The sequence below is a fragment of the Macaca mulatta genome, chromosome 20 (genome assembly GCF_049350105.2).
Source record: "Macaca mulatta isolate MMU2019108-1 chromosome 20, T2T-MMU8v2.0, whole genome shotgun sequence".
In the NCBI taxonomy this organism is placed as follows: Eukaryota; Metazoa; Chordata; class Mammalia; order Primates; family Cercopithecidae; genus Macaca; species Macaca mulatta.
The window spans coordinates 67942818-67970499 of NC_133425.1; the positions used below are offsets into that span (position 1 = coordinate 67942818).

A 27682-nucleotide genomic window follows, 5' to 3' on the forward strand; every position below is an offset into this window, starting at 1 on the left:
CATAATTTGGCCACAAGGAATTTCTTTCTGTTCCATTGGTTCTATGCTGGCCACATCGCCAGGCACCTCAGGACAGAAAGATGTGCGCTTGGCTTGTACTAACTGGCCTTTCTCCCTCTGTTCAGTTTAACCTGCTGTTTGGATGCAGCATCTCTGACTACCGGACATTTTTCAGCTCAGCAGTAACTGTTGTTGGTCTCCTGATCGGAATTTCTCACCAAGAGGAGGTAAAAATAATTTGTTTCCTCACAGAATTCTATTTAATATATTGAACAAGGAAAATTGGAGTCCTTAGGAAAACAGCCCCCTACTGTAGACTGCACACTGGAAAGGGGGAAAATTTCAGTCGTTTGCTCTTCTGCTTTAAGGTACTGCCTATGCACACAGCATTTACATGGCTGTTGCTTTCAGAAATCTGCCCTTTCCTAAGCACTCAGTCCCTCCTTCCTCACTTCTTGTGTCCTTAATCTTATTGGCAAAGGACACTGGGACGAAGCTTGTGCTCTTGTGCTTGGCCAGATTAACATGATTCTCTGCTTCTCAATGGCCCTTTGAAAGTGTATTAACAGTGTAAGGTAAGTTGGTTCAAGCCATGAGAGGCCAAGAAGGGGAGGACTGCTTGAGGCCAAGAATTTGAGACCAGCCTGGGGAACACAGTGAGACTCTGTCTCTACTAAAAACAAAAAATAAAAATTAGCCAGGTGTGGTGGCATGCACCTGTAGTCCTAGCCACTCAGGAGGCTGAGAGAGAATTCTGTGAGCCCAGGAGTTGGAGGCTACAGTGAGCCACGATCATGCCACTGCACTCCAGACCCTATGTCTATTAAAAAAAAAAAAAAAAAAAAAAGGCCAGGTCTGGTGGCTCACACCTGTAATCCCAATACTTTGGTAGGCTGAGGACAGCGGATCACTTTTGAGGTCAGGAGTTCAAGACCAGTCTGGCCAACATGGTGAAACCCCGTCTCTAATAAAAACACAAAAATTAGACAAGTGTGGTGGTACACGCCTATCATCCCAGCTGCTCAGGAGGCTGATGGAGGAGAATCACCTTAACCTGGGAGGCAGAGGTTGCAGTGAGCTGAGATTGTGCCACTGCACTCCAGCCTGGGCAAGAGAGTGAGACTGTGTCTCAAAAACAAAAAAAAGTGACACAATGGAAGTGACAAAGAATTAGGAAAAACCTGCCATTTAAGCAGTGAAAGTGGCAAGATTTTGATCATGGTTGGTCATTCTGATGATCTAGAATTCCAAAATTACTAATTAAAATAGGTAGGTTCAGTTTATAATGTTGTATCTGCAGGTTCCGCATCCACAGATTCAACCAACCCCAGAATGAAAATATTGGAAAAGTAACAATAAAAAATAACACACATCTTAAAATACAGGAAGAGAGTCAGGCGTGGTAGCATGTACCTGTAGTTCCAGTTACTTAGGAGGCCAAAGTGAAAAGATTGCTTGAGCTCAGGAGTGAGGCTGCAATGAGCCATGATTGTGCCACCACCCTCTGAGTGAGACTGTCTCCCACAGAAAGCCACAAACTGGTATAACAACTATTTTACGTAGCATGTACACTATATTAGGTACTAGAGGCAATCTAAAGATATTTCAAGTATAGGAGAGATGTATATAGGGTTTATGCAACTACTATGCCATTTTTAAAATGGAACTTTCTAGGCTGGGCACAGTGGCTCATGCCTGTAATCCCAGCACTCTGGAAGGCCAAAGGTGTGGCTGATCACTTGAGGTCAGGAGTTCAAGACCAACCTGGCCTACATGGTGAAACCCTGTCTCTACTAGAATACAAAAATTAGCCAGGCATGGTGGCAGGCACCTGTAATCCCAGCCACTCAGGAGGCTGAGTCAGGAGAATCGCTTGAACCTGGGAGGTGGAGGTTGCAGCGAGCCAAGATCACGCCACTGCACTCCAGCCTGGGTGACAGCTAGACCCTGTCTCAAAAAAAAAAAAAAAAGGTGAGTGGGGAAGACACTTTCTTAACCTGTAGGGAAGCTTGCAATAAACAAAAAATAATAACAGGCCAGGCGCGGTGGCTCACGCCTGTAATCCCAACACTTTGAGAGGCCGAGGCAGGTGGATTACGAAGTCAGGAGATCAAGACCATCCTGGCTAACATGGTGAAACCGCGTCTCTACTAAATATACAAAAAATTAGCTGGGCGTGGTGGCAGGTGCCTGTAATCCCAGCTACTCAGGAGGCTGGGAGCTTGCAGTGAGCTGACATCGTGCCACTGCACTCCAGCCTGGGAGACAGAACAAGACTCCGTCTCAAAAATAGTAATAATATAATAATAATAAAAACAAAGGACTTAAGCATCCTCAGATTTTGGTACCTGTGGGGGCCCTGGAACCAATCTCTCTCAGATACTGAGGGACAATTGTAACTGCTACTTTGGCGAACTAGGCTGTTCTGTTGTGGTCCCAGCTCCAATAACTAGGGGATGAGCCTTCGCCACTGGAGCACTTCATGTCCTAAAGCTGTGAAGGAAGTAATCAGAATAACAAACTTGTGCTAACACCTGCTTTTTGAAGAAAAAAGCAAACTTTTCTGCTTTGGATGTAATTGTACATAAAAATAGAGTAAACATAAAAATAAACAAAGAGTAAAAAACAAAAAATAAAAATAAAAAACATAAAAAAATAAAAAGAGTAAACAGAGTAAAATTGTACATAAACTAATTGGGGAAAAAAGTCTTGTAGCACAAACTGAGATTGCCCACATTATCTGGTTGACCTGAAATTGTTGTAAGTATTTTAAAATAGGTAACAGTTTGGTGCTTAAAAATATTTTGTCATATAGGAGATTGCCATCAGGGTGGTGTTTATTATAATCATCCCCTCTGTTGGGATATTTTTAAACAGTGCCTAGTGGCAACTATGAATAGGCCAATACCAAGGGAAAATAAATACCATTAGTTGAGAACATCTACATTTTTAAAATTTGTGTTATGGGAACCATTTTAGGAAGCCCAGAACTTGATATTTACTTATGCAGAAAAGTAAAGAAAGGCAGAACTCAATGTTTATACCTTTAAAAATGACAATGGAAAAAAAAAAGTACTATAAAGCCAGTTTTCTGTGGCCAACCTGTTAAACTTTTACTGGAATGCTCCTGTTTAGGGTTGTAGTTTCTTGATATGGCAGAGACAGTTTGCATTCTCACTTCTGGTAGCATTTATTCTTTCAATGTTTGTGACCCCCCTTTTAGATTCCATGATTAGATGTATTTTCTGGAATTGCCAAAATTCATGTGACATTTGAATCATTTCCAATTCCACTGCAACTCACCTGTTTTCTTGTGAAAGCCCTGTAGTCAACATTATCTTAACCTCCTTAAAATCAGTCATTGCTGCTCTTCTGTCCATTTAAAAGTATTTTCCTTCTTAATATCTTTGTGCCTCTCTCCCTGTTACCATTGGATAAGCTTTTCTTCTGAAAAGATCCCAAACGTTAGCATATAGCTTATGTTTGTAAAGTAGAAACTAAATTGTCAGTCACTGAAAGTGTTCTTATTGTTTTCCCAGGTTATCGATTTAGACCCAGTCCTGGGCACCTTTCTGATCCTCACCAGTGTCATCTTGATGGTACTTGTGGTAATTAATCTTTTTGTTTCTGCCATTCTCATGGCCTTTGGAAAAGAAAGAAAGTCGCTTAAGGTAGGTAACTAAAAGATAAACTAGCATGCTGTTGTATCACTGGGAAAGCTCCACTGTAACTGCCCCTAAGATTATGGGCTGACATAACTTACAATGCACAGTATCATATTCCCTTTATTAGTTTCAAAAGCTCTGCCAGCTATCTTCCTAGGAAACCCAATTTATAAGACTACATAATATTCTATAGCCACTGTCCTATAAACAGCTGGCTCTCAACCATTGATTAGTGGAAACACTCCAATGCCTGACTCTAAATTATCAAAGAAATGTATCTTTACTATACATTTACTAATTTTTAAAAAATCTTTGGTACTTTGGTACTTTTTTCACTCCAGTATTAGTAGTAATTTCAATTTTCTCCCTTTTCTCTTTTCGTCTTCAATACTCAGAAAGAAGTGGCACTAATAGATACGCTGCTACAGAAGCTCTCAAATTTGTTAGGAATCAGTCGGCCCCAAAAAACCTCATCTGAGCAAGCAGCCACGACAGCAATGGGCACTGACACTGAAGTTTTAGATGAACTACCTTAATCCTATTATCTCCTATTTGGCTATTTCCTAGCATATTACTACTTATCTTTGTATGGCATAGCTTTAAAATTATAATATACTTTGTTTTTAATTTTGTAAGTTAGGAATCAAAATCCCCTTGGTCCCAAGTCCTTACTTATGGATCTTGGCACTGTCAAGATAGGATTAACAGTGCAAGAATCTACGAGACAAACTAGCTCTGCTGCCAAGCAGCAAGTAACAGAACACTCATCACCCATGGCCCAGGATGGCTGTGGGAAATGAAGGAGTCAGAATTGAGCTCACTGCAACTTACTAAAAATAAACATCCAAGGATGAGGCATGGCAGATGTGGAGCCCTGCCACAGAGGAGGACAAAGCAAATTCAGATGCTATCTAGGCTATCTAAAACACAGATCAAAATGAGCCCTGCACTGCTCCAGGAATCCTGAAGGTAAGGGCTGGTTTACATGGATCACTTGGTTAAAATATTCTCCACTGAAATCCAGATTTATACTTCATCATCTGACCAAACAGTAAAGAAAGCAGGACACAGGATCTTTAACTTTATTAGCAGCTACTGAGCTACAGAATACAAACCAACTGAAAACATTAAAGGCTGCCTGAAGCAGGTATGTACAGGTATACTACACAGAAGCAAAAGCTGTATCATCCAATCCCAAAGCCACCCCTGTGGGGAAGGATGACCTTAGCTATGGGCCAAAGGAGTACAGAAGTTACAACATGAGAGTCCCATCCATCCAGGAAAGCAGTGAACAACTACAGCCGCATGGGCACCAAAAATTTATCTGAGATTAGTTTTAAAGGTTCCATGAATCAAAGTTTTCAAATGAAAACAGGTACCCCTCTTTTCCTGTAGACTTTCCAGCTCACTACCCAAAAGACTTGAGTACTTCTATTAAGGCAGCTGGAAGCCCACCCTAGACTTGAATGGCAACTTGTCCTTTCTCTGCCAGTAATGCAATCCAACAGAATATGCTACGGGGAAAACAATTTCCACAGTGCCGCCCTCTGGTACAAGGGGAACACAGCACTCAAAGCAAAAAGGCCACAGAGGGCTCCCTGAGAATCCAGTACATCTAAGCGAGGCCTTCAACTGTGGAGACAAACTTTGCAACTGGATCCCGGTGGGATGGTGCCCTGCGGCAAGGAGTAGTGTGTATGCCAGTGAGAGGGCCCAGCTTCCAGGAACAGTTACAATGGCGTCCTGAGTCACTTTCTCTCTCCCACTTGCATTCGAGAGTGAGAAAATACACACTGTGGCCTTGATTCTCACTCACAATCCCCCTGTACAGAGAGGTTTGTTTCTAAGTCTGGAACCTCAACACGAGGCTGGGATGCTTCACGACGTGCTCTCTCCCACTGTCCAGCCATCTTTGGTGGTCTCCCCACAGTGCTTCCCCATCCTCTCACGCTCCTGTGGAGGGACCACGGGACGGGCCAGGAGGAAACCTGGGATCACTCTGACAGGAAACGGACAAGCACAGCTGCCAGGAGTCAGCTGCTCCGGCCTCAGTCTCCAGTTGTTAGTCTCAAGATCAACAGAGAATTGGAAAGCAGCAGAATCTGGAGGAGCAGGAAGAGAGCCCAGAGGAGGAGTGTTGTGCTCAGTGACAGTTAACAGATGAAACGGAATTTCATGGAGATTCTTTGTTACAAGGAGAAATTGCTCAGTCTCAACTCCCAGAATGTGAAAGTTGCCTGGTTTAAGAGACCTATGTTTTCTTTTTCAGCTCTTCAAACCTCCGGGAAAGATCATCAAAGTCAATGTCTTCAGATGCTGAGGTGCTGGCACCAGCAGATGCAGTTGGTAGTGTGTCTGGCACAGATGGCAACTCTGGTAGGACAAAGTTGTCATAGTTATCCGCAGGTCTGGAAGGAAGCTTTGCAGAGGCTTCTGGCTTGGGTCCAGGACCTAATTAGGGCAAGGAGCACAATGTTACAAACACCAGAGAAATGACTCAGATCCCCTTTGGCAATAAAAATAAAATGATCAAAATACAGGAGAAAACCTTAGTTCAAGAACTTTTGAGTCTCGCTCCTGTCACCCAGGCTGGAGTACAGTGGTGTGATCTCAGCTCACTGCAACCTCTGCCTCCTGGGTTCAAGCGATTCTCCTGCCTCAGCCTCCTGAGTAGCTGGGATTACAGGCGCACATCACCACACCCAGCCAATTTTTTAGTAGAGGCGAGGCTTCACGATATTGGCCAGGCTGGTCTTGAACTCCTGATCTCAAGTGATCCACACACCTCAGCCTCCCAAAGTGCTGGGATTACAGGTGTTGAGCCACCACACCTGGCTAAAGAAATTTTATTTCTGAAGGCTAATAAACACTTGAATGACAGTTAACATCTACAGTTTCTAATTAGAGTTGAATCCTATCTGTTTTACTTTCCTGTGGTGAGAAAAAAGTTTAAGGGAAATCAAAGTGGGATACATGTGGCCACATCCACAGAGCAATCGACTGTTCCCTTTCATAAGGTCTGCTCCTTTACCAACCAAGTCCAAGGAGTGATAATAGGATTCTGCTAGAACAAACATTGCTTCCTTAAGAACCAACATTCTGCCTGTAATCCCAGCACTTTGGGAGGCCGAGGCGGGTGGATCACGAGGTCAGGAGATCGAGACTATCCTGGCTAACATGGTGAAACCCCGTCTCTACTAAAAATACAGAAAACTAGCCGGGCGTGGTGGCGGGCACCTGTAGTCTCAGCTACTTGGGAGGCTGAGGCGGGAGAATGGCGTGAACCCGGGAGGCGGAGCTTGCAGTGAGCCGAGATCACACCACTGCACTCCAGCCTGGGAGACACAGCGAGACTCAGTCTCAAAAAAAAAAAAAAAAAAAAGAACCAACATTCTTTTTTTAAAGGAATATAATGTCCAAGTTATTTGATATAATAGTCTGATCTGTATTTCTAGTCTTCTATTTAGTATTTCATATTAAGATAACCCCCTTCCCCCACCACCACACACACCTACTGTATGGTTTCTGTAAGTTCTAGAATCAGGAAAACTAAATTACAAAAAAATCAAAATAGTGCTCTGACTCTGGAGGGAAGGGCAGAGTTGACTGGAAAAAGGGAACTCTGAGGTAAGAGTAACATTGCATACCTTGACCAGAGAGTGGAATTTGTGTGTGTGTGTGTATACACTTAAAATCTATGGTTTTTTTTTTTTTTAATGTAAATTATATCTCCATAAGACAACTGTCTAATTTTATTTATTTATTTTTTGAGACAGAGTCTCACTCTTGCCCAGGCTGGAGTACAGTGGCACAATCTCAGCTCACTGCAACCTCGCCTCCCGGGTTAAAGTGATTCTTCTGCCTCAGTTTCCTGAGTAGCTGGGATTACAGGCACCCACCACCACGCCCAGCTAATTTGTGTATTTTTAGTAGAGACAGGGTTTCACCATGTTGGCCAGGCTGGTTTTGAAAACCTGACCTCAGATGATCCGCCCATCTCGGCCTCCCAAAGTGCTGGGATTACAGGTGTGAGCCACTGCGCCCGGCCCCTAATCTTCCCTCTGGTTTTTGCTGGTAGGTAGTATCTTAATTTTTGTTTTTTATGACAGGGCCTCACTTTGTCACCCGGGCACCCAGGCTGGAGTACAATGATAGCTCACTGTAACCTTGAACTCCTGGGCTTAAGAATGCCTCTTGAGTAGCTGTGACCACAGGTCCACACCACCAAGCTGGGTTTTTAAAAATTTTTTGTGGAAACAAGGATCTTGCCCAGGCTGGTCTCAAACTCCTGGCCTCAAGTGATCCTCCTGCCTCAGCTTCCCAAAGTGCTTGGATTACAAATGTGAATCACCATACCTGGCCAGTGCTTTTTTAATTGAGTACATAGCTACATGAACATGTTTGCTTTGTAAAATTCACTGAGCTGGCCAGGCACAGTGGCTCATGCCTGTAATCTCAGCACTTTGGAAGGCTGAGGCGGGCAGATCACGAGGTCAGGAGTTCAAAACCAGCCTGACCAACATGGTTAAACCCCGTAAACTAAAAATACAAAAATTAGCTGGATATGGTGGTGTGCACCTAGAATCCCAGCTGATACTCAGGAGGCTGAGGCAGAATAGCTTGAACCTGGGAGGCGGAGGTTGCAGAGAGTCAAGACTGCGCCAGTGCACTCCAGTCTGGGCAACAAAGCCAGATTCCATCTCAAAAAAGGGAAAAAAAAAAAAAACAACAACACTAAGCTATACACTTAGCATTTGTACTTACTTTCTCCTCAACATCTCTTTAATGCCCCAACTTAAAATTTGGTATTTTGAGGCACAATGGAAGTTGAAGCAGCAATAATATAAAGAAGTCAAGCATGACTAAAAAAAACCAGAAGGATGAAAAAGAATAGTGATACCACTGACAAAGAGGGAACATGGGAGCTTCTTTTGGGCTAGGGACAATCTTTTATCTTTGGAAGCAGGATATCCTGAGTTCTATTTTAGCATTTGGGAAGAGAACAGGGCATGTAGATAGAATTCCATGGACTTGGAAACAGTCTCTAAGGGAGGAACAATGAGAAAGGAGAAAACAGCAGAGGGTTCAGCATTGAGCCCTGAAGGTTTCTGATTGACACTACTCACCAACAATCTGTGCAGAAGAGAGATTCTTATCAGCATTAACGTCATCTACCTGAAACACACAGATTGTTACCAGAGGAAACAGCAATGGCATCACTGGAGAAAGTACTGGTATAAGCCCCTGTGTTTCCAAAAGCTAAGGTGGTCACCAAATACAACAGAGCCTGTTCCAAAGAAACTGCCCCTGCATTTCTTCCAATCAGGTAGACACCATGTTGAACTCCTTTGATTTTAATTGAGACAGGGTCTTGTTCTGTCACCCAGGCTGGAGTGCAGTGGTACAATCACAGCTCACCACAGCCTCCACTTCCTGGGCTCCAGCCATTGCCCCACCACAAACTCCCGCATAGCTGGGACCACAGGTGTGCAGCACTATGCCTGGCCAATTTTTGTATTTTGGGTAGAGACAGGGTTTCTCCATGTTGCCCAGGCTGGTCTCGAACGCCTGCCTAAGCCTCCCAAAGTGCTGGGATTATAGGCGCGAGCCACCACGCCCGGTCCCATGTTGAACTCTTAACTGCCAAGCAGAGAAAAAGAAAATCCTTACCACACTATGACAACTTTAATGATACTTTCACCTTTGGGCAAAGGGAAAGCATTCCTGAATATATCTGTAAGAACCAAGTCCTCAAATACTGGTGAAGATTTTCGACCTCATTCCTACAAACAGCTGTGGGTTATGCTCCGACGCATGCAAAACCAAAGCATAAGAAAAACTCAGGCCCAAGGTAGAACACATCAGCTACAGATGGGAACCAAATGAAAGAACAGAAAGCAAGCTCAGGAACAGGAAGATCTTCCTAGATGAGTAATTTACATAGCAAATGCCACACCTATTTGTTTCTCAGTAAAATACTAGATGGAGACAGGTCTCAAAAGGCCTACAGTAACTGAAGAAACAAGGCTGGTCAAAAACAAGTAACCTAAACCACCTACAGTTCGAGGTATTAGCTATTCATTAGCAAGTTTTAACTAGAATACTAAAATGTGAAATTAATGCTACTGGCCGACATGTAACTGGACATTTCTGATTATTCCTTTACATGTGTTGAGAACATATAAGACTAATATTTTAATAATTATGATACTTTAGCACCACAACTATATCAGCTCAATGTGAGTATCTGCCTAGTCAGTCAAAACAACTGGTTAAGTGCCCTCATAGAGCACTACAACTTTCTAAGAAATCTGTAGTTCCTTCCTGATTCCTGGCTTAATTGCAGACAAAGCATTGCCACCAATGATACTGCCATCACCACCATTCCCCACTTCCAGGGTAGTGTTATAAAGCAACATAAGAATCCCAAAGCAAAAAGGATGACAGTACTAGGAATTGATCAAAACTCTGCCTTCCCTGTGGTCATTATTTTGCTCCCTCTTCATGGCATTCACTCTCCTGTTGCTTATAAAACAGGCTCAGGCACTTACAGATTCGTACGATGGGGGAGTTGCTGGTATCTGAGGTGGATGAATATTGGGAAAGGCCTGAAAAGTCCCCATTGGCAATCCATTGAAATCTGACTGTAAGAGGAGAAAGGCAACATCAGAGACACTGTCTCCAGTTTGCAATCTTGAAGGTTTGAGTATTGGAAGGGAGAAATAAATACATGTATATTCCCATACTAAAAATATATATTCAAGATCCTTAAAAATGCCCAAAAAGACCACATGTGGTCAGGATTCCGGATTTATAAAGAGCTATAACCAAAGGCTATTTAATCAACTGCTTCAGTGTTTACAAGGGAAAACTCTAATGAGACTTTCTTTCTAGCAATGACCATCTTATCTACAAAGGTTTTTCTGCCTGATAATAATTGGTGGTTTATTCATTTGTGGAAAAAGCTACTAGTATGACTATAACAGATCCCAAAGATATTCAGTAAACCTATATGAAAAGTGTTTTTCTGGCACCATCTCTATAGATTTTCCTACAGCTGAACTAAAAGATCATCTTTGAATCCAATGATTTTTTCCCCACAAGATGACTGCCAGCTAATACCAAATGTTCTTACTGCTGACTGCTCCTGACAACCTACGATTCCTGAGTGTATTCACAGAGCCAGCTTGTCATCTTCTATAACATTTTCTAAAGCTCACACCCACACTTATGTATACTTACAGGTCCCTTTGGCAGTGGATATGAGAAAGGCGTATTTGCAGATGGCATGGGCATGGGCATTGGCACCGTTCCATCAGGTCCACCAACTGGTGCTATGAACCCACCACCCCCTCCTCTTCCAGGGCCTCCTTTCTTCACATCATCTGTGAATCCAACATCAATAAGATCTGTATCTACCCCAGGAGGAGCTTCTGCCTGAGACAAAAAGAGAAACCCATGTCATTAACACATGTCCAAGACCGGGTTCCCCAGAAAGCGGACTCAGATGGAGATTAGCATGAAGCAAGTTTACTGGAGTGCTTCTGGGATCAACACGTGTGAGGGAAAAGAAGGCAGAGTTAGGTGGAAGGAGAAGTTGGGCTGCAACACAGTCACAACAAAGGCCTCAGCCAATTAATTCCCCAATGACTTCTGCAGCTGGAATGGACCTGATGGTGTCTCCAACTGGGGGTAATAGGGATGTCTGAGCAGTACACACCAAAGCATCCACCAGACCCCACTGACCTTAACTGGTGGACGATTTTATTTTTTGAGATGGAGTCTCGCTGTCACCCAGGCTGGAGTGCAGTGGCGTGATTTCGGCTCACTGCCAAGCTCCTCCACCTCCCGGGTTCACACCATTCTCCTGCCTCAGCCTCCCGATTAGCTGGGACTACAGGTGCCCGCCACCACGCCCAGCTAATTTTTTCTATTTTTACTAGAGACAGGGGTTTCACCGTGTTAACCAGGATGGTCTCAATCTCCTGACCTCATGATCCACCCGCCTCAGCCTCCCAAAGTGCTGGGATTACAGGCGTGAGCCACTGTGCCTGGCCAACTGGTGGATGATTTTTTATCCCTGTATCCTCAGCTTTCTGTGCACTACCTGACACATGGTGGGTACCCAGTAAACGTTTCGGGAACTGTTTGGGCCTTGGGGCATTTCTTGCTATCTACAGGTGGTTTCTCAATTCTGAAGTTCACCAAAAAGTAGCAATAATAGTGCCATTTTACATTTGTATCAAGGTTTGGACCTTCTCAGTGTTGTTATTCATCTAATTAAGTTCCCTGTGAGATATGCAGGCACATTTATTGTCAAAAAGCTACTAACTGGACGAAGACTTAAACTCACACAAATTTAAGTTAATGCAAAGAATATGGATTTTTTTTTTCCAAAGAAGGTCATACCTACAAATTCATTTTTCTTTGTATTCTGGGATAAACTTACCATGACCACAGAGTCAGGTTCATAGGGTACATTGTAATTCTTCGCAATTTCAATCAGGTATCTCTCCACCAGGATTTTGGGTGGGGCTTCCACACTCAGCTTGTGCATTAGCTGTAAGTAAAAAGTAAGATGCATCTATACCAACCAGCCTAATCCTAACCTCACTATGCAAAGTTAGCTCCTCTCATTTTACAGGTAACATTCAGGAAAAAAAGGTTCAAAGCAGTTAAATTTTTTTCAGAGTCACAAGACATATCAGAGGACCCAAGTCTCTTCACATTCTCATTACACATGACCCAGATGCTGGTAAAAGACAATACTGCTGCCTTCCACAGTTCAATTCATCCACCACCCTCCCCACCTCACTTCCAACCTTCACAAATGACATGAGGCATACAAAGTGGGGAAGTGGAGTCAGCAATGACAGCAACCAGAGGAACTCAGCAGGTGTAAGGATTGGACCACACTGCCAGCCACACAGCTGAAATGTGAAACCCTATACTGAGCCATACAGTGGTACCCACTACAATTGCCACAGGCAATACAATAAACTGCTCCCACATACTGCTTTCATGTTTACCAACTATGTTCATTACCCTGTCATTCACAGTTCCAATCTGGTTGGTCCTACATAGCTTGCCATATTCCTTGCTATACTTGGCACAGAGCTGATCAGCAACCTAAAAAGAAAAAGGACAGTAAATAAAAATAGAGACCACTCCAACAGACTGCTCTACGCTTCTTCCTGGCAACAGTAAACATGTGTCTATTACAAGATTTCCAAAACACTGGAGTCTGCAAAACCTTAAGGGGTATGCATTAATCCACTATTTGTTCATCCATCCATCCATCCAATGAGCAGCACTCAAGTGCCAAACACTATCATGAGTGTTATACAATATAAATAAAAGGAACAAAACAGATACTGTTCCTACTCTTACAGTCGTACATTAATCAAATTGTACAAAGAAAAAAGTTTCCTTTTCAAAGTTTCCCTTCTTGTTAAAGAATAAATCATAAATGTTAGAAATGTTTCTTTTGAGGCCAAGTGCAGGGGCTCACGCCTGTAATTCCAGCACTTTGGGAGGCCGAGGCAGGCAGATCACAAGGTCAGGAGATTGAGACCATCCTGGCTAACATGATGAAACCCCATCTCTACTAAAAAGAAGAAATGTTTCTTTTAAAGACTAACTTCCTTCAAGCTTCCTTGCTTTGTGCTAATAACTCTTTGTTAACCCCTATCCCATGTAGCTATTAAATATAAGAAAATAAATACATTCTATGCCCTTGTACTTTAACCAAGATGCTCACAGGCATGTCTCAGCTCGCAGCCTATGCCCCTTACTTATTTGGGAATGTTACTACTTTTCTAAGTCTTCTCATAAGCAACTTCCTCTTTTCCTTTGTTCTCCCTTGCATATACCTATTTTTAAAAGTTTTAAAACCTTTAGCCAAATGGGTGCAGCCTAGACTGGGAGGTCCAGTTCCAGCCAATGGAATCAGGACACAGCAATAGGGTCCAGATGTGTAGGATATAAATATTTTTACCCCCTTTGTTCAGTGTGCTCTTGCTATTGTTCCATCTGCGAGAAGCACCCTTTCTGCAGAAAGTAAAAACTGCCTTGCTGAAAGAATTAAATTTATATTTGAGTGCTATTTCTTCGTGGCACCGTGGAACAAGCATTTCTAACAACACAGATAAAGGCACAACTGCAGCTACAATAAGTGATACCAAGTGAAGGTACAGCATGCTATCACCAGCTTCTAACAGCAGAATCAAATCTTATCAGAAAAGTCAGGTAAGGGTTCCTGAAGGAAGTCATGCTCTGCTGAGATTTAAAGGATGACTAAGGTCAGGCATGGGGGTTCATGCCTGTAATCCCAACACTTTGTGAGGCTGAGGTGGGTGGATCACTTGAGCTCAGGTGTTCAAGACCAGCCTGGGCAACATAGCAAAACCCTAGCCTCTATTTTTAAAAGACACAAAAATTAACTGGGCATGGTGGCATGCACCTGTTGTCTCAGCTACTCGGGGGGCTGAGGTGGGAGGAGGATCAGTTGAGCCCAGGAAGCCGAGGCTGCAATGAGGCAAGATCGTGCCACTGCACTCCAGCCTGGGTGACAAAGCAAGACCCTGTCTCAAATAATTAAATTAAAAATGACTAGGAGTTAACTAAATAGGGAAGGAAGAGCATTCTAGGAAAAGAAAACAGTGGTGCAAAGCCCTCTGGTGGAAAAAAACAAAGTCCTCAAGCCTGCAATCAGCCAGTGAGCCTCTAGTACAGAGGCCAAAGAGTGTGGTAGGAAACGAAGAACGGGAGGTGGGAGCCAGACAACGCAGGACCATGTAGGCTGTATAAGGGAGTTTTGTTTCTATCACAAGAGCAACAGAAAGCTACTGATGGGCTTTAAAGCAAGAGGTCATGACAGGATCAGAGCTGTGTTTTGGACAAAACCCTCAGGTGGTTCTGATAGAATAGTGAATAGATTAAAAGAAGCCAAAGTAGGAATAGGAAGAATATTCAAGAAGCTACTCTCGCTTTCCAGACAGGAAACGATAGTAGCATTGGACCAGAGCGGTCCCAACATTCCAGGAGCCCAGTAGGAGAGTTCTCACTGTTCAATATGAAGACTTTCAGTGGTACCTGGCACCTATGATTTAAATGGCATTTGTCTTTTATGGTTTTTGTTTTGGCTGGTTTATACTATACAGAGATTATTTTTATTCACATTAGTGTATCACTCTGTTTACGGCTTTTGAATTTTGTAACATTTAAGCCTTTTCCGAGATTAATTTTAAAGGAGTACAGAAGAGACCAAAAACGGCCGGGTGTGGTGGCTCATGCCTGTAATCCCAACACTTTGGGAGGCCGAGGCGGGCGGATCACAAGGTCAGGAATTCGATGATCAGTCTGGTCAACATGATGAAACCCCGTCTCCACTAAAAATACAAAAAATTAGCCGGGCGTGGTGGCAGGCACCTGTAATCCCAGCTACTTAGGAGGCTGAGGCAGGAGAATCGCTTGAACCCAGGAGGTAGAGGTTGCAGTGAGCCAAAATTGTACCACTGCACTCCAGGCAACAGTGTAAGACTCCGTCTCAAAAAAAAAAAAAAAATCTACATAATAATCAGTTGCCTCTATTGTCCCTCTTCTCTGCCCACAAAACTCAATGACTATCCCTGGCACCCTACTGGACTATCCGAGGTTTATTCTCTGGGGAGACTAAACTAAAGGGACTCGAGTCTACACACAGGAGACAACAGTGATACAACAGAAGAATTAAGTGTAAGTCTTCTATATATCAAATAGATTTTTGGCTTCCTTCTCCACTGGGCTCTCAGAAATGCTGGCAGCCAGCTTATACACTCTAGGCAGAAAATAGGAGGATTCTGGAGAAAACGACCAACTCAAGGAAAGATGACTAGTTCCTCACAGTCTGGAATTCCTCCAAATAAGAGCTTAGTCAGATCACTCAGCAATGAAGGCATCTGGCAATAAAAACCCACCCATGCACACAAGAAGGTCCAACCTCCTTTTTAGTGCCTCACTCTTAAATGTAAACCGACACCCAAGGACCACTAAATCTTTGGGAAAACTTCTACTATAAAACTAAGAAATACGAAAATTGAACTTGAGAGAAACAAACATGACAGAAGTTTAAAAATTAACTATAATTAATATCCTCAGAGACTCAGAAAACATTGTAGCCAAGAAACAAATGGAGTATGAAAAATATTCAGAGAATTTTCTAAAAAGAGCTCTTGAAAAAAACCTAGAAAACAAGGAAATCTCAGTAGATGGGTTGGGAGATAAGAATGAGACAATTCCTAGGAAATAAAACAGAAAGGCAAAGATGTAGAAAATAGAAAACAACACAACTGAATTTGTATCCTAGGAGTCAGTACCATATCCATGTTGTGATGTGCAATTTTCTGGTTAATGTCTATCTTTTCTGCTAGACTCTAAGCTACAGGAGTACGGCTGGTGCCATATTTTGCTCACCACTATCACCCCCAGCACTCACACAGCTCATACAATTTACTTAATAAATATTTGTGGAATTAATAAATAAAGCAAAAACATCTGTCACCTTAATGTTATTTTCACTTTACTTGTTTACAGTTGTATAAGAACTTTTCTATTTGCATAGTGTTAAATAACATTAAGACAAAACTCGAGAACATGAAACTTTGCTCCTTAAAAAAATTACTCAAGTTTGCAAAACGCTGTTCTATTCTACGATATAAGGCTGAAAAAGAGAAACACATTTACAAAACCTATTTCAAAAGCAACAAAGAAGGGTACAAAATATCTGGTCAAATCGGCAGAAGTAACTTATATTAACCAACCTTTCTAACAATATGAAAAGCTACAGACATCACTGAAACTACTTGTACTCACTATTTTCAACTCAGCCACTTCTGACTGGAGTCGAGGAGCAGCCCAGATCAATGTAGACACAGATTCAGCCAGACCAGAATCTAGTTCCCTAATCAAGGAAAAACATTAGTATTTTTTAAAACATTCTTTAAAACAAACCAACAAAATCCTAGCTTTTGTTTCATATACTTTATAGCCTCTGAAGCTATTTTGTGAATCTCACTAGATTCTCACAATAACTCTAGGCTTCTAGCCATTTTCGTGATCTTATTTTACTTTTGGAGAAACTTAAAACTATGGAACAAGCCCAAGGCCATGAAGTTGGAAAATGGTTGAGCCAAGATTCAAATTTAGGCTTCTCAGTTTCAGATTCTGTATTTTTTTTTTAACAGTTATCTACACTGAGATCAGGCCTTTAAGCAACTGTTAGGAAGCAGATCCTTGGGCATGTGAAATAGTCCCTTGATGCAGAAAGAGACCATATTATTCCTTTCTCAAATTCCAGAAGTCATTTAGGTCTTTGAATCAAAGTATCTTACTTCATAGACTGGATAAGGCCAAACCGAGCCAGCAGCAGGTCACAGTACAGCTCCAGGATCTCCATGGCCTCCACGAGGTAGTCTTCCCGGATAATGTGCTCAACACGGATCCGAGCTCGTTCATCTTTCCCAGCAGCCAGATAGTCAGCAATCTCCTTTCTCGCTTTCTGGGCCAGTTCCGCTAAGACACAAATCCCACTCCAATCTCACAGTAGAGCACTGGCATCTGGCCTACAGGCCAATCTCCCCCCAGCAAGAAGAACTGGGTGGTTTCTATTATATCCTAGCTCCTCTCCCTTAGCAAATCTAATCCCATCCCATCTACTGTAGAATTTGCTACTCTGTCTAGGTGAGAAAATATAGTTCATGTGGCTTGACATTTCCAACTTAGGAGTCAGGTGACCTAATTCCATAACAACAGAGTATGTCCCTTTCTCTGCAAAAAAGGCACTTAGTCTATTAGTCACAAAGGGCAGAAATGCATCCAAAGCTTAAAAGATATGATCCCAGGCCAGGTATGGTAGCTCATGCCTGTAATCCCAGCACTTTGGAAGGCCGAGGCAGACGGATGGCTTTGAGGTCATGAGTTCAAGACCAGCCTGGCCAACATGGTGAAATCCCGTCTCTACTAAAAACATGAAAATTAGCCAGGTGTGGTGGCACATGCCTGTAATCCCAGCTACTTGGGAGGCTGAGGCACAAGAATCACTTGAACCCTGGAGGTGGAGGCTGCAGTGAGCCGAGATCACACCACTGCACTCCATCCTGGGCGACAGAGTGAGACTGTGTCTCAACAAAAACAACAACAAAAAAAGATACGATCCCTAAGACTTCATAGTACTGGCCTCAAAGATCCACTACTGGGGTGCTAGTATCCAGTGATGTATTTTGGAGAAAAAAAGGTACACTACTCACTTTTTTTTTTCTCCAATAGTTTAAGGCGATTTATGACTAATCTCAAATTCACTCTTAAGCGCTCAGCTTTAAATCCAGAGCCCAGCATGCTGTGCTGTTCCTCCTAGAAACAGAAGAAGCACAATGACTATTTTCAAGTCAAAATTAGTTCAGGAACTAGAGCCTCTTAGGGGTGAATTATGTGAAACAAACCAGAGTGTTTTTCTAATACAGGAAAATGACATGCTCTAATTCACATTTTTTACAGATTGTTTTGGCTGTTGTAAAGAAAACTAATTGGGGAAGGATAATACTGGAAGCAGGAAGACCAATGGGAAGGCTATTATTATCATCCAGACAAGAGATGGTAATGGCTCAGACTAAGGTGGTTAGCAGTGTCAGGCAACTGGATTTGAAATCTACTTTGAAGGCACAGCTGAAAGAATTTGGTGACAGATGAAATTAATACCTAGATATTGGCAGGGGGTGGTGTGATAAAAAGATAAAAAAGCAGAAGGGCTCCCTGCTTCTCCCAAAAAAATCTCAACAGGGATGGCAATGGGGAAAGATGATCGAATTTAGACCCATAATTGAAAATATTCGCATCTTAACTCCCCAAATCCTGCCAACAAGTCTCAGTCTTTGGGGAAAAGCTAGTACCCAAGAAATATCATTGACATCTACTCATGTACAGAGTTACACAAAGGGGTGAAAAGTCCACGAAAAAACTGCCCTACAAAATTCTACAACAGAAGGCTCTTTACCAGGAATTTCACTGAATAGTAGAGTTACAGTCAAAACCACCCCTCCTCTACCCGCAAGACTTTAGGGTATACCATTGTGCATTGACCACTGTGCATTCTATTTCAGAACAGCACAATTTCTATTTCTCTCAATTTAAATTCTGGACTCAAACTTAAAAACATGTAATATCCAAACAAAAGATAGGTCAAACAAAGTAACTGAGGAACAGACAAATCAAAAGAGCACCAAAGAAAGAAAAAACAGTAGGAATAGTACTTGTCTACTAGTGAATTAACCACTAATAAAAAACATCAGATGGGTTTTCCTTTTGTAAAACTGCCCCCAAAAGTCTACCCTACATTTAAGAATTAACCTAAGTCCCAGGTTAAAATGGGGCTTTTATGTCATCAAGTATCTGGAATCCAGCAATTGAGTTATGTTCAATCCATGCAATAAGTATTTTCTGATTACCTGTATGTCAGATGTTGGCTTGATGCTGGAGATAAAAAGCATAAATTAAGTACAATCCTGGCCAGGTACGGTGGCTCACACCTGTAATCCCATCACTTTGGGAGGCCAAGGTGGGCAGATCATGAGGTCAGGAGATGGAGACCATCCTGGCCAACATGGTGAAAGCCCATCTCTACTAAAAATACAAAAAAAAAATTAGCTGGGCATGGTGATATACACCTGTAGTCCCAGTACTCGGGAGGCTGAGACAGGAGAACTGCTTGAACCCAGGAGGTGTAACAGTGAGCCAAAATCGTGCCACTGCATTCCAGCCTGGAAACAGAGCAAGACACTGTCTCCAAAAAAAGAAAGAAAGAAAAAAAAAAAGGTACAATCCCTGTCCTCAAAGGAACCTGTATTCTACTGGAAAAACAACAAACAAACAACAAAAACAATCCCAGCACTTTGGGAGGCCTAGGCGGGCGGATCACCTGATGTCGGGAGTTTGAGATCAGCCTGACCAACATGGAGAAACCCCGTCTCTACTAAAAATACAAAATTAGCTGGGTGTGATGGTGCATGCCTGTAATCCCAGCTACTCGGGAGGCTGAGGCAGGAGAATTGCTTTAACCCAGGAGGCAGAGTTTGCAGTGAACCGAGAACGCTCCATTGCACTCCAGCCTGGGCAACAAGAGTGAAATTCCGTCTCCAAAAACAAAAAGCTAAATAGTAGGGTGTGAGTGTGGTGGCTCATGCCTGTAATCCCAGCGCTTTGGGAGGCCAAGGTGGGAGGATTGCTTAAGCCTATGAGTTCAAGACCAGCCTAGGCAACATGGAGAAACCTCATCTTTACAAAAAAATACAAAAATTAGCCGGGCATGGTGGCATGCACCTGTGGTCCCAGCTACTCAGGAGGCTGAGCCAGGAGGACTGCTTGATTTCCAGAAGCAGAGGCTGTGGTGAGCCAAGATCACACCACAGTATTCCAGGCATGGTGAGAAAGCAAGACTCTGTCTCAAAAACAAACAAAAACCAAGAGCTAATTACATATAAAGGACTCCTATAACTCAACAACAACAACGTGATTAAAAAATGGGCAAAAAACTTGAAGACATTTCTCCAAAGATGATATACAAACAGCTAACAAGCATATCAAAAGTGCCAATATCATTAATCTCTAGAGAAAGGCAAAATGAAATCACAATGAGATACCACTTCACACCCATTAAGATGGCTACTATCAAAAAAAAGAAAATTTCAAGTACTGATCAGGCTGTGGAGAAAACGGAACCCTTGTGCACTGTTGGTGGGATTGTAAAATGGTACAACCATTATGGAAAAACAGTATGGCAGTTCCTCAAAAAATTAAAATTAAAAATGTAACTACCATATAATCTAGAAATCCCACTTCTGGTATATATCTAAAAGAACTGAAAGCAGAACTTCAAAGAGGTATTTGCATACCTATGTTCCCAGCAGCATTATTCACAATGGCCAACAGGTGGAGGCAACCCAAACGGCCACTGAGGGATGAATGGATAAACCAAATGTGGTCTACACATACAACAGAGCACTCATCAGCCTTAGAAAGGAAAGGAAATCCTACCCATCACACGCTATAGATGAACTTTGAGGACATCGTGGTAAGTGAAATAAGCCAGTCACAAAAAAAGAAATACTGTAAAATTCTACTTGTGTGAGATATCTAAAATTAGAGAAACAGAAAGTAGAATGGTGGTTGCCAGGGTCCAGGAGTAGGGGGAAATAGGGAACTGTTTCATGAGTACAGAGTTTCAGTTTTGGAAGATGAAAAGTTTATGGAGATCTGTTGCACAACTATGTGAGTACATACTACTGAACTCTACACTTAAAAATGGGTAAGTTGGCCGGGCGCGGTGGCTCACGCCTGTAATCCCAGCACTTTGGGAGGCCGAGGCGGGCGGATCACGAGGTCAGGACATCGAGACCATCCTGGCTAACACAGTGAAACCCCGTCTCTACTAAAGAATACAAAAAATTAGCCGGGCGTAGTGGCGAGTGCCTATAGTCTCAGCTGCTCGGGAGGCTGAGGCAGGAGAATGGCGTGAACCCAGGAGGTGGAGGTTGCAGTGAGCCGAGATTGTGCCACTGCACGCCAGCCTGGGCCACAGACCAAAACTCCGTCTCAAAAAAAAAAAAAAAAAAAAAAAAAAATGGGTAAGTTGGTAAATTCTGTCATGTTGCCATGTGTTTTTCACCACAGTTAAATTTTTTAATTCTCAAGAGCTAAAACAAAACTATTAACATATTGGGATAAACATAAAAGAATATTTTATAAAGGAGATAGAACAGACCTTTTTAAGAGACAAAAATTATTTTGTATGGAAAAATTACTTAAACTATAAAAAAAATTAAAAGGTAAGCAATATTTGGGGGGAAATCTGCAAAGGAGATTATTCTAAACTTGATCATGATGATGAGTGAGAAAACTGGTGCATTCTCAAACTCCTGCTGGAAATGTAAATTGCTACCACCTCTCAAGGTCACTCTTTCAAACTTCCAAGTTTAGCCGGGAGCAGTGGCTCATGCCTGTAATCACAACACTTTGGGAGGCAGAGACTTGAGCTCAGGAGACCAGCCTGGGCAACATGGTGAAACTCCAACTGTACCAAAACTACAAAAATTCGCCAAGGCATGGTGGTGAGCGCCTATAGTCCCAGCTACTTGGGAGGCAAGAGTGAGAAGATCACTGGAGCCTGGGTAGTTGAGGCTAAGGTAAGCCATGACTGTGCCACTGCACTCCAGCCTAGGCAAGACCCTGTCTCAAAAAAAAAAAAAAAAAAAAAAAAAAAAAAAAAACATCCAAGTTTAAATGTCTATCCTGAAGAACAGTTCACATTCACTTGTATATAGAGGGGAACGTACAATGACAAAATCATCTAAATTCCAACAATTAGAAACTGATTAAAACACATCTGTTTTATGGGATACATGGCAGTAGTTTTGTTTTTTGGCGGTTTTTTTATGGTTTCTGAGACGGAGTCTTCACTTTGTTGCCCAGGCTGGAGTGCGGTGGCGTGATCTTAGCTCACTGCAACCCCTGCCTCCCAAGTTCAAGCAATTCTCTTGCCTCAGTCTCCGGAGTGCCTGGGATTACAGGCATGAACCACCACACCCAGCTAATCTTTGTATAGCAATAGTTTTTTTTTATGTTTTTTTTTAAAAAAGGTAATGTAGCATTCTAAAACATTTTAGCACAAAGCAAGCACTCAGATAATAATTGCTGAAAAAATTAAAGGGAAGAGCTCCAAGATGTGTTACTTTTATTGTTCTGTTTTTGACTCTTAGAGTCTCACTCTCGCCCAGGCTGGAGTGCAGTGGTGCGATCACGGCTCACTGCAACCTCTGCCTTCTGGGTTCAAGCTATTCTCCTGCCTCAGCCTCCCACGTAACTGAGATTATAGGCACGCGCCACCATGCCTAGCTAATTTTTCGTATTTTTAGTAGAGATGGGGTTTCACCATGTTGGACATGCTGGTCTTGAACTCCTGACCTCAAGTGATCCACCCATCTCAGCCTCCCAATGTTTTTTTTTTTTGTTTTTAAATCAAGCTGAAAAGTAGCATACACATTATGATACTACTTTATACACGTATATAAATGCATGGAGAAGACGCCTATAAAAACAGGTATTAACATTTTAATGGTGTTAACTCTGGAAAGTAAAGCTAAAGGGAAGCCTCAGTATTTTCTCTTATATACTCCAAATTGATGAATATTTACAAAAATGTATTCACATATATTTAAGAATATTTCTATTAATACATAACCACCCTTGCCCTTATGAAGTACAGCAGTACCCCCTTATCCAAGGGTTACATTCCAAGACCCTAGTGGATGCCTGAAATTGCAGCTCATACCGAATCCTATACATAGTACCATGTTTTTCAATCTGATATCCAAGGGGGCTAAGTGACTAATGGGCAGGTACAATACACAGCGTGGATACGCTGGACAAACGGGTAATTCAAATCCCAGGTGGGATGAACAGGATGGCATGAGAGTTCATCAAACTACTTGGAATGACACACAATTTAAAATGTATGAACTGTTTATTTCTGCAATTTTCCATTTAATATTTTCAGACCACACTTGACCAAAGTAGCTGAAAGTCCAGACAATGAAAACATGGATAAGGGAGGACTGCTGTACATCAAGGCCTTTTATTATATAATCAAGATAACAAATCAACTCCCACACAATTTATTTTTATCACTCCTGAGTAGCTGGGACTACAGGCACATGCCACCCCACCCAGCTAATTTTTGTATTTTGAGTAGAGACAGGGTTTCACCATGTTGGCCAGGTGACTGAAATTAGAAGACACTAACCCAAAGAACATTATCCAACTTGCCGTTAAATTATTCAGTATACACTTGATTTATAAGGTAACTAGGTTTAAAAAGGTACAAAAAATATTCCTGAGTATTTCTCTATCATGGGTCCTACAAAGATCTTGCCCTTAGTAGACAATTACTCCAGCTTAAACATGGATACACCAAACTTGTCAAGTAAGCAGTTACATTTCTAAGAGAAGGATAACCTAAGGAGTTATTCTCAAGTTTTCATTTACTATTTTGTATAATCCTAGAAGTTAATGTGGTAACAAAGATAAGATTATACCTGTCAGATTGGCAAAAATTAGAAGTAGGCTTTCAAATAATGGCCGATATAAATGTACAAATTGATATGACCATTTTGGACACTAATTTGGCAGTATTTAATGAAAAGTATGCTTTAATGAAAGGTATCCATATACCTTAAGAACTTTAATGAAAGGTATCCATATACCCTAAGACACAGCAATCCCATTCCTGGACATACACCACCACAGAAATTTGTACACAGCACCATGAAGACACATGTATGCATTTTGTGGTAGTAAGGAAGCAGAAGAATGCTAAGTGTCCATTTCAAGAGGACAAATGAGGCCAAGTATGATGGTCCATGCCTATAATCCCAGCAGTTTGGGAGGTCCAGGCAGGAGATCGCTTGAGGCCGGAGTTCAAGACCAGCCTGGGCAACATGGCAAGACTCTCTCTACAGAATATTTAGAAATTAGCTGGGCGTGGGGGTGCATGCCTGTAGTCCTAGCTACTTGGGAGGGTGAGGTGGGAGGCTCACTCGCACCCAGGAAGTCAAGTCAAGGAGGCAACAAAGAGCTGTGTTCATGACACTGCACTCCAGCCTGGGTGACAGAGTGAGACCCTGTATCCAAAAAAAAAAAGACAGATAAAATGTGACAAAAACATGACAGAATACTATGCAGCAGACAAAATTAATTAAACAGCTGTACTTAGAGCAACATGGGTGGTCCTTAAAAATAGAAACAAAAAAATACAAGGAACAGGGTTCTAGGTTCAGTGTCTGTTTCACTGAATGAAGCTATAAAACCTGAACAGAATGCATTTAGCAGCTATCTGAGAACTATAAAAAATAAGAGCAGATGGACAAAGACGACCACAGTTTGAAGTACCAATAAACTGGGATCAAGTTTATCATTTTTCCCTCTGATGTTCCCCAGCCGGGATGCACAGCAGCCTGAAACCCAGAAATGAACATCAGCAGAGAGAAAGCGCATCAAGAGCTGTCTAGTCCTGGTTTGAGGAACTAGAAAGGAGACCCCTGGTATAGACAAAGAGTGGGTGAAATACCCACTGGGAAAATCTCAACTCACACAATCAACCTGAGACAACACCGATGTTGGAATTAACTGACAAAGACTTTAAAGCAGCTACTATAAAAATGCTGGCTGGGTGCGGTGGCTCACGCCTGTAATCCCAACACTGTGGGAGGCCAAGGCGGGCAGATCATCTGAGGTCAGGTGTTCGAGACCAGCCTGGCCAACGTAGTGAAACCCCTCCTTTACGAAAAATACAAAAATTAGCCAGGCAAGTTGGCACATGTCTGTAGTCCCAGCTACTCAAGGGGCTGATGCAGGAGAATTGCTTGAACTGGGGAGGCAGAGGTTGCAGTGAGCCGAGGTTGTGCCATTGCACTCCAGCCTGGGCAACACAGCAAGACTGTCTCAAAAAAAAGAAAAAAAAAAATGCTGCAACAAGGGAAATTTCTCTTAAATGGAAAGATTAAAAAGTAAAGACAGGCCAGGCGCAGTGGCTCATGCCTGTAATCCCAGCACTTTGGGAGGCCAAGGTAGGTGGATCATGAGGTCAGGAGTTCAAGACCAGCCTGGCCAACATGGCGAAACCCCGTCTCTACTCAAAATACAAAAATTAGCTAGGTGTGGTGGCGCATGCCTGTAGTCCCAGCTACTTAATAGGCTGAGGCAGAGAACTGCTTGACTCGGGGAGGTGGAGGTTGCAGTGGGCTGAGATCACACCACTGCACTCCAGCTGGGCGAGAGTGGGACTCCGTCTCAAAAAAAAAAAAAGAAAAAAAAAAGTAAAGACATAAAGAGGAAACAAATTAGAACTAATCCTTGCTTCTCAGGGGGCTGAGGCAGAAGGACTGCTTGAGCCTAGTTTAGCTGACTAGCCTGAGCAATATGGTAAGATCCTGTCTCAAAAAAAAAAAAATTAGAATAAAAAAATACAAACCAAAGAAGGAAACTGCATGGACTAAATACCAGAATGGGAAATGACAGAGAAAAGAGCCAGGGCACTTGTAGGTAAGTCAATAGAAAGTATCTAATCTGAAAAACAAGAGAGAAAAAAATTGAAAAAAGTGAACAAAGCCTTACAGATCTGTAGGACAACACCAAGGGGTCTTAATATCTTAATGACAGTTGGGTCATTAAATCCCATAAGGGGGCCGGGCGAGGTGGCTCACGCCTGTAATCCCAGCAGTTTGGGAGGCCAAGGCAGGCAGATCACAAGGTCAGGAGATTGAGACCACCCTGGCTAACAAGGTGAAATCCCGTTTCTATTAAAAATGCAAAAAATTAGCCGGGCACGGTGGCAGGCGCCTGTAGTCCCAGCTACTCGGGAAGCTAAGGCAGGAGAATGGCGTGAACCCGGGAGGCGGAGCTTGCAGTGAGCCGAGATTGTGCCACTGCACTCCAGCCTGGGCAACTGAGCGAGACTCCATCTCAAAAAAAAAAAAAAAAAAAAAATTTGCAGACCTGGTGGCTCAGGTCTGGTAATCTCAGCACTTTGGGAGGCCGAGTCAGGTGGAACGCCTGAGGTCAGGCCAACATGCTGAAACCCCGTCTCCACTAAAAAAAAAAAAAAAAAACACAAAAAATTAGCTGGGTGTGGTGGTGGGCGCCTGTAATCCTAGCTACTCAGGAGGCTGAGGCAGGAGAATCGCTTGAACCCGGGAGGTGGAGGCTGCAGTGAGCCAAGATCTGACCATTGCATTCCAGCCTGGTCAACAAGAGCAAAACTGTATCTCAAAAAAAAAAAAAAAAAAAAAGGCCAGCCTGTAATCCCAGCACTTTGGGAGGCTGAGGCAGGTGGATCACAAGGTCAGGAGATCAAGACTATCCTAGTTAACACAGTGAAACCCCGTCTCTACTAAAAATACAAAAAAATCAGCTGGGCATGGTGGCGCTCGCCTGCAGTCTCAGCTACTTGGGAGGCTGACGCAGAAGAACTGCTTGAACTCAGGAGGCAGAGTTGCAGTGAGCCAAGATGGCGCCACTGCACTCCAGTCTGGGTGACAGAGCAAGACTTCTCCAAAAAAAAAGAATTGCTAAGAAGTTTTTAATGCAGAAAGGATGTGATAACCAGAAGGAAACCCAGAATATTATAAAGCAAGAGTTACAGAAATGGCAAATATCTGGTTATAGATGGCTCTGCAAGTCTCTTAAAATATGTTTAACAATTAAAAACAAAACCAGTACTGTCTGATAGGGCTTTCAATGTATGTAAATGTAATATATAAGATAACCACAACATTATGGGATAAAGGGAAGAAGGGTAAAGAGATCATCTATAGAATAGTAAGGTTTTCGTGTTCCATGAGAGGTGGAAAAACATGGACTCTAAGTAGCCTATGAAAAGTTAAGTTCGGCTGGGTGCGGTGGCTCATGCCTGTAATCCCAGCACTTTGGGAGGCCAAGGCAGGTGGATTGCCTGAGGTCAGGAGTTCGAGAACAGCCTGGCTAACATGGTGAAACCCCATCTCCACTAAAAATACAAAAAATTAGCTGGGCATGGTGGTGGGCGCCTGTAATCCCAGCTACTCAGGAGGCTGAGGCAGGAGAATCACTTGAACCCAGGAGGTGGAGGCTGCAGTGAGCTGAGATGGTGCCATTGCACTCCAGCCTGGGCAACAAGAGTGAAACTCTGTCTCAAAAAAAAAAAAAAAAAAAAAAAGGAAGGAAGGAAGGAAGGAAGGAAGGAAAGAAAGAGAGAGAGAGAGAGAGAGAGAGAGAGAGAGAGAGAGAAAGAAAGAAAGAAAGAAAGAAAGAAAGAAAGAAAGAAAGAAAGAAAGAAAGAAAGAAAAGAAAACTTAAGTTCATCCATTGTAATCCCTAGAGCGATCACTAAAAAATACTATACAGCCGGGCGCGGTGGCTCATGCCTATAATTCCAGCACTTTGGGAGGGCAAGGCGG

At 42.6% G+C, this 27682-nt stretch overlaps 3 protein-coding genes across 16 annotated transcripts in view; 2 read left to right on the forward strand and 1 right to left on the reverse strand.

Moving 5' to 3' along the window:
• The window catches only part of PKD1L3 (polycystin 1 like 3, transient receptor potential channel interacting), an 88970-nt gene extending 82770 nt beyond the window's left edge, over window positions 1-6200 (forward strand). The window contains 3 exon segments of the mRNA XM_077984471.1: window positions 126-227; window positions 3540-3671; window positions 4061-6200. Coding sequence (XP_077840597.1) covers window positions 126-227; window positions 3540-3671; window positions 4061-4201 — 375 coding nt within the window. The 3' untranslated portion in view covers window positions 4202-6200.
• Window positions 1-27682, forward strand: part of ZNF821 (zinc finger protein 821) — a 166489-nt gene that overhangs the window by 92597 nt on the left and 46210 nt on the right. The window lies entirely within an intron of this gene.
• Window positions 4734-27682, reverse strand: part of IST1 (IST1 factor associated with ESCRT-III) — a 33638-nt gene continuing 10689 nt past the window's right edge. For 2 of the 14 annotated variants that reach the window (XM_077984559.1, XM_077984560.1), the window contains exons 2-11: window positions 17951-18053; window positions 17036-17216; window positions 16518-16605; window positions 15386-15483; window positions 12711-12794; window positions 12115-12225; window positions 10908-11102; window positions 10217-10309; window positions 8792-8840; window positions 4734-6116 (exon numbers count right to left, since the gene is read on the reverse strand). In XM_077984559.1, the coding sequence (XP_077840685.1) occupies window positions 5917-6116; window positions 8792-8840; window positions 10217-10309; window positions 10908-11102; window positions 12115-12222 (645 nt within the window). In that variant the 5' untranslated portion in view covers window positions 12223-12225; window positions 12711-12794; window positions 15386-15483; ... (1 more) ...; window positions 17036-17216; window positions 17951-18053 and the 3' untranslated portion in view covers window positions 4734-5916. Of the gene's footprint in view, window positions 6117-8791; window positions 8841-10212; window positions 10310-10907; window positions 11103-12114; window positions 12226-12710; window positions 12795-15385; window positions 15484-16517; window positions 16606-17035; window positions 17217-17950; window positions 18054-27682 lie in introns of all 14 variants that reach the window. The other 12 variants (XM_015126601.3, XM_077984552.1, XM_015126600.3 and 9 more) reach the window with 8 other exon arrangements.